Source organism: Garra rufa, chromosome 4, assembly GCF_049309525.1.
Source record: "Garra rufa chromosome 4, GarRuf1.0, whole genome shotgun sequence".
NCBI lineage: Eukaryota > Metazoa > Chordata > Actinopteri > Cypriniformes > Cyprinidae > Garra > Garra rufa.
Window position 1 is genome coordinate 35,953,447 of NC_133364.1, and position 18,655 is coordinate 35,972,101.

At 37.7% G+C, this 18,655-nt stretch overlaps 2 protein-coding genes across 3 annotated transcripts; one reads left to right on the forward strand and one right to left on the reverse strand.

Annotated features, from left to right (window-relative positions):
* Window positions 1-316: 316 nt before the first annotated feature.
* Window positions 317-13,717, reverse strand: LOC141333979 (membrane-spanning 4-domains subfamily A member 4A-like). The gene is made up of 8 exons (XM_073839132.1): window positions 13,605-13,717; window positions 10,774-10,974; window positions 10,541-10,651; window positions 10,383-10,451; window positions 9,567-9,707; window positions 1,369-1,485; window positions 1,107-1,187; window positions 317-713 (listed from the first exon to the last, which is right to left on the reverse strand). Exons 2-8 carry the CDS (start codon window positions 10,945-10,947, stop codon window positions 639-641), a joined length of 768 nt encoding a protein of 255 aa, XP_073695233.1. The 5' UTR covers window positions 10,948-10,974; window positions 13,605-13,717; the 3' UTR covers window positions 317-638.
* A 122-nt stretch (window positions 13,718-13,839) lies between these two features.
* On the forward strand, window positions 13,840-18,382 carry LOC141333966 (uncharacterized). 2 transcript variants are annotated; one of them, XM_073839118.1, is made up of 4 exons: window positions 13,840-13,937; window positions 14,017-14,135; window positions 16,096-16,159; window positions 17,110-18,382. In XM_073839118.1, exons 3-4 carry the CDS (start codon window positions 16,101-16,103, stop codon window positions 17,906-17,908), a joined length of 858 nt encoding a protein of 285 aa, XP_073695219.1. In that variant the 5' UTR covers window positions 13,840-13,937; window positions 14,017-14,135; window positions 16,096-16,100; the 3' UTR covers window positions 17,909-18,382. The 2 variants fall into 2 exon arrangements, with proteins under 2 accessions (XP_073695219.1, XP_073695218.1); XM_073839117.1 differs by having other exon boundaries at window positions 13,848-14,135.
* Window positions 18,383-18,655: the final 273 nt, after the last annotated feature.

Below are 18,655 nucleotides of genomic sequence, written 5' to 3' on the forward strand. Positions count from 1 at the left end.
AAAGGTAGTGGGGAGTGGTCCCACATGTAAAAAAAACTTATCACAGGACAAACAGAAACTGTGTAAGCGCTCAAATTTCAAGCACCATCCTGACTGATTGGTCCATTTGATGCTAAACGGCTGTGACTGGTAACAAACACACACACAACACACACACACACACACACACACACACACACACACACACACACACACACACACACACACACACACACATAGATAGGAACAGGGAACAAAATAAACATATTTGGATATATTTCATTTTCCACTCACCATGCTGCCATGATTTTAACAAAATGTCCATTAGTCCGTAAATACTAAACTTTATTTGTTTTCAGTGCAGCTCTTTTATAAATCACACATATCTTCATATATGAAAAGTGTAACAAAGCAAACAATAAAGTGACAGAAAAGTTAATGAATATGCGTTCAGCTATATGTAAACCCAAGCATTAACTCTTAAAAGAGAAATTGATTGTTTTAATAAAGCTATTACATATAAAAAATTTTTTATCAATGTTTACAGTAGCCATACATGGCCCATGAATATACTGCAGAAGTTTCCCATATATGGGACTGTAGTATTTATTATATTGAGATATATTTTCAAATACATTCCCATTTATTTTATTTCATATTTATTTGGGTTCGTTGTATTGTGGAGGAGCGTCTGCAGGCTGGTGTTGAATGGAAGAGCTGCTGGCCACAGGGATCTGCAAGATAAAAACTATATGATCAGCTTATATGCTTGATTGCGTATTTATTGATAATTGATAATAATACGTAACAATTGGGTATATGTCAAACGTCATCTGACCAAACCCAGAAATCAGGCCTCATCGCTTCCGCTTATTGGAGAATGTGTTAATAGCAATATATAATGCATGCTAATAAGTGTAATAAACAATGGCGATATCAATGGACTTTTGAGGTAATCTTGATTAATTTTATCGAGGCATATGCAAAATGCGTGAACCAGAAGCAACAAGACCTGTTTAGCAGAATACGTAACCCCCATTATCGAACTCATTACTGAGTGCTTTACACACTTTCAATACATGGACTCTCAAAAAACCTACTAATCGGCAGTTACAAGTTTCTCTTACCTCTGAGCTATTAATATCCTGGAAATGAACGGGTCTGTAATCAGAGGATTGAGGTGCTAAAACCTGTGGAACAAACTGCATCTTTGGAAAAAACACATGGAATGTTAGTATTAGGGATGCTTAAGAAATGAGTTGTACAAGAAAGGGTGTTTCAACTCAGTTCACAGTTAAAATGCTGCTTTTCATGAACTTCATGAGTTTAAAACTCGAGAATTTTACATTTACACAAAGTTTGTGAACTCTGGTTTGGTGTATTATTCACCTGAGAAGGATAACAGCAGCCATTGGCTTTACAGGCAAATGCTGACAGACAGATGGAGATGATAAACTCAAGCAAAGCGAATACCAACAACACACCTCTGATTCCCTTGTAGAGAGTCTGAGAGAAAAATCAACATTAACACGTTATTATAACAATATATATGATAATTACTACTCACACTGGTACACAGAATGCTCAGCAGTCCAGAACCACCGTCCTTGAGGTTTATATACAGTCAAGCCCGAAATTAATCATATCCCTGGCAAATTATGACTTCAATTGAAAAGCCTTTATTGGCTATTACAGCAATCAAACGCTTCCTATAATTGCTGACCAGCTTTTTGCATGTCTCCACTGGTATTTTTGCCCATTCATCTTTAGCCATGAGCTCCAACTCTTTCAGGTTGGAGGGTCTCCTTGCCATCACCCTGATCTTTAGCTCCCTCCACAGATTCTCAATTGGATTTAAGTCAGGACTCTGTCTGGGCCACTGCAAAACGTTAATGTTTTTGTCTGCTAACCATTTCTTCACCACTTTTGCTGTGTGTTTTGGGTCGTTGTCGTGCTGAAATGTCCACTGGTGCCCAAGGCCAAGTTTATCAGCAGACTGCCTGATGTTGTTGTTGAGAATTTGGATGTATTGCTCCTTTTTCATGGTGCCGTTTACTGTGATTAGATTCCCTGGTCCACCGGCTGAAAAACACCGCCAAAACATTAGGTTCCCACCACTATGTTTGATGGTGATCTTAGGGTTGAAGGCTTCTCCTTTTTTATGCCAAATGAAGGCTACATCATTTTGGCCAAGCAATTTCAAAGTTTCATCTGACCATAAAACAGAAGACCAGGGGCCTCATTTATAAAGACTTGCGTAGAAACCATCCTTGATTTTGAACTTTTCTGATTTGATCGTAAGAGCGATTCAGAGAAAACGAACGTACGCATGAAATCCATGCGTACGCCAGTCATTCGGTTATAAATCACAAATGATCGTGGAATTGTGTGCAGCTGAATGTTCCGCCTTCGAAACGCCCCTGCTTAATTAATTAACATATAAAATGAGCTCATTCCTAAAGCAAAAACTCTGTGACAATGGCAAGTAAAAAGGAGCGCAAGAAATCAAATTATAGTGAGGCTGAAATTGACGTTGTTGATGGAGCTACAGATGCGTGGAAAGGTGTTATTTGGAAGTTTGTCTGGTGGCGTCACTACCAAGTCAAAGTATGTGGCCTGGCAAGCGTTTACCCAGGCTGTAAATGAGGTTGGGGGAAAACAAAGGACCCTGCCAGAGGTGAAGAAAAAAATGGGCTGATTTGAAATTGCAATCAAAGAAACGCATCGCGGCGCATATGGCCAAAGTGAGGCTTACTGGAGGAAGTGGACCCACATCCAAACTGAGTCCGGAGGATGAGAGAATATGCACAATCATTGGAGAGGGGGCCGTAAAGGGAATATATGAGGAGGGCGACACCGACCTTTTGTCTGCAGAAGGTTCAGAAGGTATGTGTTTGGTTCAAATGAAGTGTCTTAATTGATTAATGAATCTTCAAACATTGTTATAATTCGATATGTTTATTTATTTAGACGAAGGGTCTTTACAGAGACGAGCTGGACATTGCAGTCGGACTGCCTCCCTAACAGCAGCTGCACCTGCAATATCCGCACCAGAGGCCGCATCTTCATCACACTCAAGACCTCTGCGACCACCAGCCGCTTCATCCCCATCCCATCGTGAGCGTCTCCGACCCTCAACTTCCTCTTCCACCCGTGGTAGAGTTTTATCTGAGGCAGTCCTACAGACACAAAGGGATTTAAACCAGTCTGTTAGTGAGGTGGTTACCGAGCTTCGGCAAGTCCGGAATGCTCTGGTTGAAATTAATCAAACTTTGTCTGCAATTGCGGGTACTTTGAACAAATTGCTTAAATAAAAACCTAAAATGTGAACGTGTGTGTTTATTCTCAGCAAAATGATTTACCTGTTGGTATAATTGGTGAATCACTTCCCGTCTTCTTCTCAGCGCAGTAATGTGCGCGTTATGGTCAGCAGCGAGGGGAGGGTGGTCATCCTCGTCCATGCGCATTTCCTCTTCTAGTAGTTCTATGCCATGGTTTAAACACGTGTTGTGTAGTACACAGCAGGCTAGGATTATCTGGCAAACCTTTTCGGGGTCATATTCAGGACAACAGATGTCCTGAAAAAAATGAAAGAGCGTGATCTTGCACTAAAGAGGGCCGTTAAGACAAAACTATCCCATGACAAACAGCATTTTGCTATGCTAAGGAATATTGTAACAACTATGTTAAGAAAATCTAGGGCCAACTTTTTTCTGACCATAATCAGTGAGACAAGAGGTAACCCAAAGATAGTCTGGGACCAGCTGAAAATATTAATGGGGCAAAAACCTACACTAAGAAAATCTCTTGTACTAACTGTTGATGGAAATTGCATTACGGATCCAGCTGCAGTAGCCGCAACACTTAACCAGTATTTTGTTGACTCGGTTGTAGCCATTGCCGAGGGCTTCCCTCCTGTAAATGTTGAGATGTGTAAAGTTCCATCAATAGAACCTAGTCTTGTTTTTAATCATGCAACTAAAGCAAACACTGAATCAATTATAAGAAAACTTAAACTGTCCAAATCTAAAGATGTGTATGGGATGGATACAACTATGCTCAAAAATGTTAGTTCAGCACTAATCAGTCCCATCACAAAAATTATTAATCAATCCATACACCAAGCAGAGTTTCCAACCATATGGAAAACGGCCATTGTATCACCTATTTTCAAATCAGGAAACCCACAATCTATCTCTAACTACAGACCTATTAGTATTTTGCCTGTAATGTCTAAGATTCTTGAGAAATGGATATGTGAACAAATCAAAGATCACTTAAATAATAGTTCCTTTCATCTTCATGCGCTGCAATTTGGATTTCGACCTAACCATTCAACTGAGTCAGCAAATTGTCATCTCATTGAAAAAATCAAGTTACTACTTGATAGCAATAACATTGTAGGTGCAATCTTTCTTGATCTTAGAAAGGCATTTGATACAGTAAACCACCAGATCCTACTGGCTAAATTATCTACTTTTAATCTCTCAGACAGTGTAATAAAATGGATTCACTCGTATCTTACTCAGCGTTTACAAACAGTCCGCATTGCTAATAGTCAGTCTGAGTTACTTTCTGTGTCAACTGGCCTGCCACAGGGCTCTATATTAGCCCCGGTCCTTTTTTGCATGTATGTTAATGACCTGCCATTGATATGTCCGGACGTTAATGTTCAAATGTATGCTGATGACACAGTTTTGTATGTACATGGGTCTTCAAAAACTGAGGTAGCTGTCAAACTTACAAATGCAATGGTCAATGTTACAAATTGGTTAAATCAATGCTGCCTACAACTTAATGTTTCCAAAACTGTAGGCATGTTTTTCACGAAATCACGTAAAGTAACCAAAGATGCAGACATTATAGTGTCAGGAGAAAAAATACAAACTGTCCAAGAATTTAAATACTTGGGCATTCTCCTGGACAACAAACTCAATTTTAGGTCACACGTAAAGCAAACCTGTAAAAAAGTAAAATTTAACCTAGCTAATTTTCGATTTATTAGAAATTCCATGTCCGTCCAAGCTGCAAAAACATTCATGTATTCAATGATTTTCTCTCATTTCACTTATTGTCTAACAAGCTGGTCTCAGACTAACTCCACCACCTTGATACCATTACAGTCTTTATACAAGCAGACAATCAAAGTACTTGACAAGAAATCAAAACATTTTCATCACTGCTCCATTCTTTCAAAACATCGTCTTCTAAGTTGGGACAATCTTATTAAGTACACGAATGCCTGTCAGACATACAAAATCCTACATGGGATGGCTCCATATCCTCTTAGTGAATTTGTCAGTTTTAGAACATCTACACACAGAATCACTAGAGGAGTGTCTAGAGGTGATTGTATTATCCCACTTAGGAAAAGTGCTTTTAGTCAGTCAGTTTTCTCTGTCAAAGCCTCTCAGGAATGGAACACTATTCCAACAACAATTAGAGACATCAGTACATATAATTTATTTCGCTCTCACCTAAAACATTGGCTGATTAGTAATCAGACCTGTCAACACTAAAACACTGCTGTTGCCATCCTGCTTTCTACTTGTGAGTGCGTGATTCCTTTCTGACCTTTGCATACTATTTTATGATTGTGATATGCTTGTCATTTTAATATGCAGTTGTAATTGTTCTAATATGCTTTATTAATGCTTGCTATGTATACTGCTGCTTTTATGTCTTTCCTAAACTCTTTGCTGCTGCTTTTTGTGTTTTCAGAAATAATTTTATTTGTATCGTACTGTTTTTTTTACGCTACTGCTGCCTCTGCTGTAATCAATCAACCCTGCGCAAACATGTCGTTTCCTATTGCTGTTTACCTCACTGTTTATACATTTTATGCTTTTTCTAGGGGGCCACTGTACAACAGGCCTACAGGACAACAGATGAAAATTAGCCTTTGGCTAACTCTGGCATGTTACAGATGCTCTGTTTTTAATATGCACTGTCCTGCTAAATAAATAAACAAACAAACATATAACAGTCTCCCTCCTGATGCATCCAAACATCGCCACCTTCCCTTCAGCATGCCTATGCTGCGCTCCACTACCGACCGCGCACGAGCATGTACAGTGTTGAAGTGGGCCTCCTCGGCTGTCTCCGTGTGCGCAATCGGGGTGAGCAGCCATGTCTTTAGAGGATAACCTCGGTCTCCTGTTGTCGTAGAAATTATTAATTTTACCGTATGCTCCCTGAAAAAAAATAAAAATAAATTGGGCAAAAGTTTTTAAAAAGGGTTTACCGAGAAGCCAGCCGTCTCTGCCCGCTCTGGCCTCCAGTCGATTTCCAACACTGCAATTACGCACGATGAAAGAATCGTGCGTTGACCCTGGCCAGCGCGCAACAGCATTAAGGATTGCCATACGCGCATCACAAATGAGCTGCACATTTATGGAGTGGAAGTTTTTCCTGTTGACATACATGTACTCGTTCACATGTGGAGCTCGTATGGCAACATGGGTGCAGTCTATCGCACCAATTACGTTTGGGAACCCTGTTTTACGCAGGAAATCCTGCCTCACTTCTCGCTGTTCCTGGGCACTATATGGGAATCGAATTAATTGCGGACATAGGCCAATAATTCCGCGAAGAACATCAGGCAATATTCTGCTAAATGTTGATTGGGATATTCCCGACCTGTCTCCAATTTCTCTTTGGAACGTTCCTGTAGCCAGGAACCCAAGAACAGACAAAATCTGCACCTGAACGGGTATGGCCTGGTTACATCGGGTGCATCTCTGTAGATAAGGGCCCATTTGCGCACAAAGCTCTAACAAAGCCCTTCTCGGCAAGCGGTACCTGCTTATCAGCCATGTGTCATCATGTGCCCAAAAGTCTGCCCGGTCATGAAAAAACTCTTTCTCTCCGTATTGCACGGTTGGCAATATCCTCTAACAAGACCAATGCCGCCATGTCTCCTACTAAAACCCAACCCACCATGACAGTTTTTATAGCCTACAAAATAATTTACACCTGTGGAATTAAATGTATGATAATTGTACTATAATATGAATCAACTGCCTATTGATTTGATTGTATTAATTCTGTAATTGATGAACATGACGATAAAACATTATTAAAAATAGGTTTAACGTATTGGAAGGGTGCTTATGCTTATATCAGCCAAATCGTAATCATATTTCAGTGAAAGAGGCAAGATTGTCTTTTTTATCTGAAATTCCTTGCCCGTGCGTTGAACTATCTGCAATACCAGGCATTACCACAAGGAAACGGTCGTACGCCAAGCTGGAATCTGACGTGGAGATAAGTACTTTTCCACGTCAAAGACGGTTTTTATAAATCTGTACTTTGACGTGGATTTGATCGTACGAACACTCTAAGATCAAATCAGTGCGTAAGACAGTTTTATAAATGAGGCCCCAGAAGTCTTCTTCTTTGTCCAGATGAGCATCTGCAAAGGCCAAGTGGGCTTTTGTGTGCCTTATCTGGAGAAGTGGTGTCCTCCTTGGTCTGCGTCCGTGGAACCCAGCGGTTCAGTGTCTGTTGGACTGTCTGCCTTGAGATGTTGCCACCAGCAGAGCCCAGATTCATCAGGATGGCCTTGGTGGTGATTCTTGGATTCTTTTTTTTTTACTAGTGATGGGTCGTTCTTGAACGATTCGTTCATTTTGAACGAATCTTTATGTGACTCGAGAAGAACGAGTCGTCTCGGGGAGTGATTCGTTCAGTCGAGCATGCGCAATTGCGCAACTATGAACGAAGGACTCAAACCCGAAGACTCGAGAGATGAACTAATCAATTCTGTTTCCGGCTCCAGCAGCATAGGTTAAGCGTATGGGGCTGTCACGTGATGAACGAACGACTCGGACCCGAAGACTCGATAGATGAACTAATCAATTCTGTTTCCGGCTCCAGCAGCTTTGGCATAGGTTAAGCGTATGGGGCTGTCACGTGATGAACGAACGACTCGGACCCGAAGACTCGATAGATGAACTAATCAATTCTCTTTCCGGCTCAGACAGCGTTAGTTAAGCTTATATGGGGTTGTCACGTAATGAACGAACGACTCGAACCTGGATAGATAGAAGTGAGGGAGCTAATCATGAAGACCCAGGTAAACAATGTAGCCTATCAATCTTTTGTTTCTAATAGCTTATAGTTTTGTCTTGTTTGTAGTGTGATCAACGTTATATAATATGAGCATACATGTGTTATGGAAGTAAAACGTAGCTTTTTAATTATACTTTGGCAAAATGAACGAAATGAACGAAATGACTCGAAGAAAAGATTCGTTCATTTTGCTGAACGAGACTCAAAGATCCGAGTCGGTAAAATGATCCGAACTTCCCATCACTATTTTTTACCTCTCTCACTATCCTCCTGGCCAGCACAGGTGTCATTTTTGGCTTCCAACCACGTCCTCTGAGTTTTTTCACAGTGCGGAACGTCTTGTATTTTTTAATAATACTGCACTGTAGCCACTGGAACTTCAAAACATTTAGATATGGTCTTATAGCCCTTTCCTGACTTGTGAGCAGCCACAATGCGCAGCCGCAGGTCCTCAGTCAGCTCCTTTGTCTTAGCCATGACTGTCCACAAACCAACAACAGAGAGCTTCTGTTTTTCACCTGTTGAGTTGATTAAAACAGCTGCTCCCAATGAATCAGGATAATTAGGATGCTTTAGAACAGCGTGGACTATTTGGAATGGTATAGAACTTTGGATTTTCCCAAAGTCTGTGACAGTCCGAAAGGGTATGAATAATTTTAGACATGCCACTTTTTGGTCAAATGTAAATAAAAGCTGAGAAATATTTTTTTACACAATGATGCGTCTTGTACATTGTCTTACTATCTTTTGGGAGAAGTCAGACTTTGCCAGGTGTATGAATAATTTTGGGCTTAACTGTATATAATATAACACATTAGGGCCAGATTTACCAAACAGGGCAACTTAGTGTGAGAGCACTTTTTTTAAAGCAGTTGGATGAAAGTGGAAAGTTCAATAAAGTACACAGACAGATTGTTTCATTTACATAATTATCAACACAACCTACCAAGAGCAGTGCAATTTGGCATCTGGTTTAAGACACGCTTTTTTTGGCGTTGAATTATAGCATAAATACCAGTAAATTGGCTGGTGCAAACCTTAGCAAATCATGTTGTGTGATTCATTTAAATAATATTTTAAAAATGCAGTAATGTTAGCCACAAAAATAACTGCCCTTTTCATTGCTAATGTTTCACTGTGTCTCTTTAGTAAATCCTGACAGTGTTTTTTTTTTTTTTTTTTTTTCAATGCTAAAATGACTCTTAAACTGAAATGGTAGTTTTTGGACCTCCAGCTTCCATTATACAGATGAATAACCATTTGGGTCCTTTATCAGTGATTTCTCATACACAAAAAATGTGGGAGTGATTTTCGTAAATTTGACAAACAAACTCAGCAGTGAAGAATAGCTTTTCATCTTAGGTCTACTGTGAAACTTAAAGTCTTCATATCAGTAATTACTAAGCAAATGTTAATATTCCGGCTCATATTTTTGGTCGTTTTTCTCTTTCAGCAAAGAAATTGAAAATGCAATTTCAGTGCATCCCTAGTGAATATAAAAGTTGATGACATACCTTAAACTGTGTCTCTAAATCATCACAGTCATAACCGCTGCAGTAACTGTATGGAGATATAACCAAATCCAGTGAAAGTAAAATAATGGCAATGCCTGCGGTTATAGTACTGAAAATGTTCATTCCAAGTGAAGCGTTCACCTACAGGCAGAACACAAAACATAAAACAAATTATTAAATTGGCAAGAGCTTCAAAACATTGTGGTAACATGTTAATGTAAAGCCATTGAGTTTTGACTTTGAATTGAATTTGATTGACTGACATCCACCAAAGAAGACTCATAATAATTTTCAGTATTATTGATCATACAGTTACAGTGTTGAGGAGTTGCAGCGCCTCCTATAGGTGCAACTTTGATGCAGTTTGGTGTGAATTCTCAAAAATTCCTGTACTTAAATTTAATTGTGTAACTTTTTGACCAGCAACATTCCTGGCTGAAGTGTGGAAAATGTAGTGAAGTTTGGACCAACAGCTTTTTATGTATTTATTATCATAAAATTTAAGACGGCAGATATTTTTATAGACGGAAATTGAAACAGACAATTCAAGGGGAAAAAGTAGTTTCTAGCATTTACTCAAAAACGCACATTGTATTATTATTACGCCATCTAGTGTAGTGTGTCTGTGCGCCTGAATAGGTGTGTACATTTGGGACCTTCCTGACAAGTTAAGAGTCTCTATGAATTATGGTCATTGATGCCCATATACTTTCAGGGCAGAAAACAAAACAAGAAATCAGCACAAACACAACAGAACACTATTTCTGTACTTCCAGCAGTGCTTGGACCCTTAAAAGTAAAGTGTTGTGTACATACCAGACACAAACTGGAGAGTGAATTAATCTTATTTTCAGCAGAAATGCAGAGTGCGCCAGCGGTGATGTACTGAGAAGAGAGAGAAAGACGAAAAATTAGACTTACATGTAGCTTGTATTATAAAAGACAGAACACTTAATTGTATATTTGTTTCTTACGATGAGAGACCCCCAGTAAGAAATACCACTAATGACAAAGATAGAGTCTGCATGAACTGTAGACACAATGCCTAACAGGAAAGTCAGCACACCGATCATTATCTGGACCGTCTGTGAAGAACAAAAAGTAAGATGAGGGTCTTTAATATAGTTGAACAATATAAAATATTCAATATACATTTATGGCAGCTGTGGTTATGGACTTATGATTGTACTTATGAGACATTTCTCACCCCAAGGGCTTTCGGTTGGCCTTTCAGAAATGCCTGAAGTCCTTGAAGAGGTGAAACTCCTGCCACCTGTTGGACATAAATAGGCACTGGAGCATTTTCCACCGTCGTTTGTGTTGGTGGCTGAAACTGGATGACGAGCGTTGAAGAGTTCACTGGTGTGGCTGTGCTGGACATTCTGGTTTCTGAATCTCAAACCTGTACCTGTAGAAAACCATAGTAAATCAAAACATGAACAATATGATTATGAAACAGCTCATAATACAGGAAACAACTGGTACTTTTTGAGCATTTCCTGCATGGTCAGTGTAAACTCCTTATCTAGATGTTTCTTTAACCCTCTGGTTGTGTTGGGATTCCTGTCACACCTTTGATGTTCGTGGTAAAAAAAAAAAAGACCAGACTCCAAACAGCTGCTTATAAATCACCTAATATTGGATTCAATCTTTTTGTCAACTCGTTGTCTTTCATTTAGGACTGGTTTTGTGTTTTTATTTGCCTCTGATTAATCTTAGGCCTCTTTTGCAGTGTTTCTCACACTAGTGTGCTTTAACGTTTATTCAGGAAGTTTGCCTTTAAATGTTTTAATTTTGTACAAAATTGTACATTTTCAGCATGGTCATTGTAAACTCCTTATCCTGATGTTAATTTAACAGAACTTTAGTTACAAATGTTATTAAACTTTCAGTTCATATATTTGTGCAATTTTAAAAATCTACAAATGATTTTAACCAATGTTAATGTACAGTGATTGACAGATCGAATGCTTAGAAATGTCATTAAACTGGTTGTAAACGTTACTGATTAAAATGATTTGTATATCATCTAATGCTGTAAAAAAATGTTAGTCATTTTAAACGCTCTCTATTCATATTGACGATTAATTAAATCATAACCACAGTCTGTAAATTTGACTGATTTCAACCAAAAATCTTTTTTAGGCCTTCTGTTCTACTGAAAAGTACGGAAGTCCTAAGAGGCCATGCAGTGTTATTTTTTTCTTCTGGTTTTGTCGTGATCACGACATATTTTTCTCGTGATCTCGACATAACAGAAGTTGTTTTGTCATGATCACGACATATTTTTCTCGTGATCTCGACATAACAGAAGTTGTTTTGTCATGATCACGACATAATTTTCTCGTGATCACGACAAAACCAGAAGAAAACTATTCCTTTAAGGGCACAGAGCTCAGACATTTTCCTGCCTGGGACAGACGGTAAAGACTAGAAGGGAGACATGATTCGCTACTGGGCATGCGCACATCAATCTAACGTTATTTTTATCACACTGTACAACAATAATACTGTTTTTTTATTATAGTAAGGGCTAAGTTTAGGGTTGGGGTAAGTGTAGACGTTAAAAAAAACACAATCTAATAGGTAGAAAAATTTATTACATTGTTAGTTTCCGGTCGTAGACGTATCCCTTCTAGCCACAACCGGGACAGACTTGCGCAATTACTTCCTGTCGTGTGACTGGAAGATGTGTCATTTGCACTTTAATCTGTTCGAAAAATGTCTTTACTTTATACTTTTTGTGTATTCCTTTCCTTTACTTTATTCTTCAAAAGTTGGCAATTGTTACATTTAAAGCTGTTTTGTTATACTAACTTATTAACACTGTAAAGCCTGAAATAATTAAATAAGAGTCAGAGAATCCTTTTTTTTTTTCAAATAGAACAGGTTTATCCCTTTAGACAAAATATAAACGAAAACGTTTGGATGTGTTACTAGATACACCAGGCTTTTAAAAGCCTTTTAATTTTAGAAATTCATGTGTCAAAAATGACAAGTTTTTTAAAGGTCATTCATGATACCATGAAAAAAGCTTCAGCAATAAAGTGATATGAAAATGTGCCAACACTGCAAAAAGTGCTTTTCTTACTTGTTTCCAGCCAAAATATCTAAAAAAAATTCTTAAATCAAGAAGGATCAGAAAAAACAAGTCAAAATTATGTGCATTTTTGCTTGAAATAAGCAAAATAATCTGCCAGTGGGGTAAGAAAATAATCTTGCTTTCTGTTTGAAATAAGATATTTTTTCTTACCCCAATGGCAAATTATTTTGCTTGTTCTAAGCAAAAACTTCCTTAATTTCGACTTTCAGAAAAAAAAAAAATATATATATATTTTTACTCTTCTAGAAAATCCTTCTTGATTTAAGATTTTTTTTTTTTTTGCAGTGAAGTCATTAAAACAGACGTTTTGAATTGATCAGTGTTTTCTTTTAATTACACAACCCAGTGGTTCTTGAGGTAATACAAATGGTAGATTGTTGTCTGTGGTAAAAAAAATTCATTGCAAAACAACACCATGAAAAGACGCAAATAAAATTATTTTTCAAAGCAGAAGTAATGTTTTTTTAACGGGAAGAATAACAACATGTAAAATAGCAGTAAAAATGTAAAACTATGTTAGCAACCAATGTGTTTAAACGATCTGAGTGTAATTTAAAACAGCAGACAGACGCATTAACAAATGGCCGCGCCTAATCTAACGGGAAAAATAAGGCGAATAGAGCATTGCGCTGTGAGGGAGCTCGCCTCCGGATCCTTGAACTTTCCAAAATCAGTACCCCTCTCTCTACCACTCCATTTACGGTCTACTCTGTACTATGTAACGCAAATATTAAACGAACAATAATTGTTTATGATCAGAAACTCCATCTACTCTCACTACTAAGCGGGGGAAAGGTGAAACTATAACACTTAGATGTAAATCATAATAGATTCAAAATTCGCAGAAATGTATGCAATAATACATTTTATAGCTATTCATAATTTCAACTCGATTATACCAAACACACATTATTAGAAGAACATACTGGACTTACCGATGAATAAGAAAAACAACTTGAGCGTTTGATTTTTTTTTTTTTTTTGGCTTTTAACACAACTCAAATTTAGTTTCGATTTACTCAAGCCCCTGTAAACGCTCAAATTACAAACACCATCCCATCTGTGATTGGTCCATCCTGAAAGACCGCTGTGATTAGCTGGTATAGGGATGAAGGCGTCAACACACCGGTTCTTACCTTCGAGTTTATTACGGAAATAGTGAATGCATTACGGCCAAACACGGTGGAGAGTTGTACAAGAGGAAATATGTTTACTATCACTGTACGTGACCTAAACAACAATACTCTGTTCTTTTACACAATGAGATGGTAAGTTTTGCAAACCAACTTCACCGACAAGACTACAAACTCTAGCAGACGTCATTCGAATTTCACTTGCAAATGTTAGTCTCGGCACAGGATAACAACGAGGCTTTTGAAATTAAGAAAGAAGAGGAACAATGTGAAACTAATGCCATCCACCTGAATTCTGCAAGGATCAGACAAATTCAAATTTCTTTTTGAAATGTGAGTATTCTTAATTACATGATTGTACATTAAAAGTTCACCTTTAGGTTCCTGTGTAATATTGTTTACACTGGACATTTAACACAACCAACAAAAAACAGCAAAAGTATCACACTTTCTATTATCAAACTGATTTACTTCCTTGATCCACTCATAACAGAGGTGAACGGTTGACTTACAAGGTTAATGTTTAGCTAATGTAAATGCTACATTGTCCCTGCCACATCACTGTGTGAAATTCAAATGCAGATGGCACACGTACGTCTGCAAGATGTCTGTTAAAGATCTCTTGATCTGGAAAAGATCTGCTGTGTCTGCTGGCAGACGTCTGTAAGATGTCAGTTTTACATTCATTCTAATTCATAAACATCTTAAAGACATCTAATAGACGTCTATTTGAAATCTGATAGGAAACGTCCAATAGACGTATTGCAGATGAGCAAACAGTCTAAAAAATACATCTTCCAGATGTAAATGCAGACGTCAAATAGACATCTCTGTGATGTACGTGTGCTATCAGGGGAGCAAATGACTCTTTAATGATAATATAATGGCTTTGCAATGTAAGTATCAATAATGTTGTCCATGCGATCTTGGTCGTATGTTATTAAGCACAACAAACCAACCGCTTCAAAGCAGCTTCAGGAAAATGAATAACTGCAAACGTTGCCAAGTTAAAGGAACACTCCACTTTGTTTGGAAATAGGCTCATTCTCCAACTCCACCTGAGTTAATATATTGAGTTTTACCGTTTTGAAAACCATTCAGCGTTTTCCTGTTCTGGCGATATCACTTTTAGCATAGCTTAGCAATCCTATGACACCAATATAGCATTCAAAAATGACCAATGAGTTTTGATATTTGTCCTATTTAAAACTTGACTCTTCTGTAGTTATATCGCGTACTAAGACAAGCGGAAATGTAAAGCTGTGATTTTCTAGGCCGGTCTTAGTACACGATATAACTGCAGAAGAGTCAAGTTTTAAATAGGACAAATATCGAAAGTCGTTGGTCATTTTTGAATGCTATATTGGTCTAATAGGATTCAATGATTTATGCTAAGCTATACTAAAAGTGATATCGCCAGAACAGGAGAACGGCTGAATGGATTTCACAACGGTAAAAATCAACTTATTAACTCGGGGGGAGTTGGAGAATGAGCCTATTTCCAAAAAAAGTGGAGTGTTCCTTTAATCGTTAAGCGTCATTAAATAAAATGTCCTTACACAAGCTCAAATCAGTGCATGTTTTGAGTTCTCATCTGATAGTGTCAGAACAGTTGTATTATATTTTCTGACTGCTCTCTTCTGGCCTCATCGTACAAACACAATGTGACTTATGATTCCAGTCTGCATCATGACTGTTTTTATTATTCAGAATTTTACATACACCTCCTCCTGACTGGAGCTGAACGTGCCACAGTGAAATTATTATTACTGTGTTTTAGTCTGTCTGGCACGTTAAAATATAACATTTGTAACTTATCCAGGCTTGACTGTTTGCATGAAGATCTTGCTTGTCACTTGTACACTGAAAAAATATTTGTTTGTCTTGTTTCCAACCAAAATATCTTAAAATTCTTAAATCAAGCATAAAAATGATAAAAATGATTGTCTTGTTTAAAAAAAAAAAAAAAAAAAGCTACTCAAAATTAAGTGCACTTGAAACAAGCAATATAATCTGTCAGTGGGGTAAGAAAAATAGTCTTGTTTTCTGTTTGAAATATATATATATATATATATTTTTGCTTACCCCATTGGCAGATTATTTTGCTTGTTCTAAGCAAAAACTCTTAATTTTGACTTGATTTTTCTGAAAACAAGAACATAATTTTACTTGTCTAGAAAATCCTTCTTGATTTAAGAATTTTTTCATGTTTTGGCCGGAAACAAGACAAAAAATCTAAATACGAAAACGTTTTTTTGCAGTGTAAGTAACTCTTGTGTTGTTTTATTTACAGCAATAATGGCTTCTCCAAGAGGTCACCATCGGCGCGGAAGCATGGAGGAACCAGTTAACATGTCGTGAGAGAATGTTTTAATACATTATGTATAGGACTGTTACAGGTTTTCAGATACATATAAGTATATACACAGTGCCTTGCAAAAGTATTAAATTTTTTTCACATTTTGTTGTTACTGCCTTATGTTAAACTGCTTTAAATTACCATTTTCCACATCAATCTACACTCTATACACCATTATGACAAAGCAAAAACAGAATTGCCATAACTTCGTCAATTTTATAAAACATAAAAAAAAAAAATACTGAAATAAATACATTGCAAAAGTTTTCATACCCTTAACTCAGTACTTAGCTGAATCACCTGTTCAGCCTCAAGTATTTTTGGTTATGAAGCAAGCTTTGCACATCATTATTTGGCGATTATCTGCCATTCTTCTTCTCAACCCTTCACCTCTCAAGCTCTGTCAGCTTACATCGGGCAGACGCACATTATCAGGTTTCTCCGGAAATATTTGATTGGATTCAAGCCCAGGCTGTGGCTGGGGCACTCAAGGACATTCACAGAGTTGTCTATAAGCCACTCTTGCTGTGTGCTTAGGATCTATTGGAAGGTGAACGTTCAGTCCAGTCCAGTCTAGCCAAAGCCCTTCTTCATTGATTGCTCAGATTGGCCAGGAAGCCAACTCTAACTTAAGAGTGAACTCTTCCCCAGATCTGTGGCTTGATGCAATGCTGTTTCTGAGATCTACCGGCAGTAACCTCAGGGCTTGGTGTTTGCTCTGATGTGTATTTTCAGTTGTTAGACCTTTTATTCGGACGTGTCTTTCCAAATCATAAGTGTAATAACATCTACAAGCAATAAGAATGCTCCTGAGATCATACTTATGCAGTGGAGTTATTTATGTTATCTGATTTGCCGTTATGGTGATTAGAGTGTATATTGATGTGGAAAAAGAAGTAATTTAAAGCAGTTTCTGATTTCTTTTGTTTTTTTGTTTTTCTCCTTTAGATCTGACCTCATCAATCTCAAAGAGGAACTGAATAGACTTAATAAGGACATTTTTCCAGAATGCAAGAACCATTTAGAGAAAATGAGTGATCTCATCAATGAGTTTGAAAGTGGTTACAGACTTGCTGTTTATGCCCGCAGAGGAACAGTAATAACTGGAAGAATTGCAGTGGTGTTTGCGGCATTATCCTTCTTTGTATATGATGATGATGTTTCTTTAATGCTTGCTGCAGCTGGGGCAGGTATGGCTGTAGTTGCTGTATTAAGTCTTGCTTTCGGGCAATTTAAGAAAAAACAGCAGGAGAGAAACTTAAAACGAACCATTAAAGAGGAACTTGAGGGATTCCAGGAGAAAATTAACCCTATTATTGAAATAATGGAACAAATCTGTCAACGTACTGAGGAAATCCTGAGAGACGCTTTACTATCAGACCACAAAGCCCAGGCATTGAGGGAACATTTGGCCTGCTTTGAAAAAATGCCTCTTTTTCAGGAACATGCCAGTAGTAAAGTGGGTGACCAGATGTCTAAAATTGCGCATTTGACTGGAAAGCTTTCAGAAGTGATCGCCAAGGTTTGTTCTGTGCCTGATATCCTCAAAGAGATCATCGAAGACAACAAGAGGCAACGTGACAAACCTACAAAAGCCACGCGTGAACATATAAGTAAAAGAGAGTTTAAGGAGAAAGCAGAGAAATGCGTTAATGATATGCAGAAAGGAATTCGCACGTTAAAAAAGGAAGTGAAAGATTTTAACCAAACAGCAGACAAAATATTGAATCAATTTAATTCAACCTGACAAAATGAAAAAGCATCAACTGCTAGGACATAACTTGTGATTGGATCCACCTGACAGAGGACAACACAACTATCAATCAATACTGCCCTCCAAAGGCAAAGCGTAGTAACTACACATTTGGTCAAAATTGAGCTTAAATCAAAATCAAAAGGCTTAAAATGGGCTTTGTGACAACTGTTTTGTCTTGTGGCAAAGTCTCCTGGTTCAATTTTTCAGAGAAACAAGAGTGTCAACATGTTTGACTAGCTGCATGGCGTAAAAACTTTAAAGGCATTTTTCTCAGTTTCAGTGTTGGCGTAGTTACTGTACTTTGCCTTTGGAGGGCAGAATATTACACTGCAGTGTACAACACCTAACGTTAACATTGTAAAAAGTTATTTTGTATATATTATGTGTTTTTATAATAACTACTTTCATACCAAAACGTAAGAAAATATACAAAATATGTACTGGAATGTAAAGTGAATAAAGTAATTACTGCTTCAAAAAGACTGATTTAATTTCATTCAGTGCCCAAAGTTAAACCTCAACAAAAGCCAGATGATACATGTTTAAAAGGAACTATAAGAATGACAGTCGTTGATGGAAGTGTCGCAAGTAAATCAAATCAAACCATACTAAAGAAAACCTCACCTCACACTTTGACAAATTATTCCACAGCTGCATCAATAGTACAAATTTTCTGTCAAAACAGCAGGTGAGATGGGCATTGATGATAACTGAACTATGCAATACAGTACAATACAA

Coding starts and splice junctions, on each gene's coding strand:
- LOC141333979 (XM_073839132.1), bottom strand. CDS start 10,947: ATGTCCAGCACAGCCACACCAGTGAACTCTTCAACGCTCGTCATCCAG. Junction 9,708..10,382: donor CACTCTCCAGTTTGTGTCTG/GTATGTACACAA, acceptor TTCTGCCTGTAG/GTGAACGCTTCACTTGGAAT. Junction 1,188..1,368: donor GCTGCTGTTATCCTTCTCAG/GTGAATAATACA, acceptor TTTTTTCCAAAG/ATGCAGTTTGTTCCACAGGT.
- LOC141333966 (XM_073839118.1), top strand. CDS start 16,101: ATGGCTTCTCCAAGAGGTCACCATCGGCGCGGAAGCATGGAGGAACCA. Junction 16,160..17,109: donor GAGGAACCAGTTAACATGTC/GTGAGAGAATGT, acceptor TTTCTCCTTTAG/ATCTGACCTCATCAATCTCA.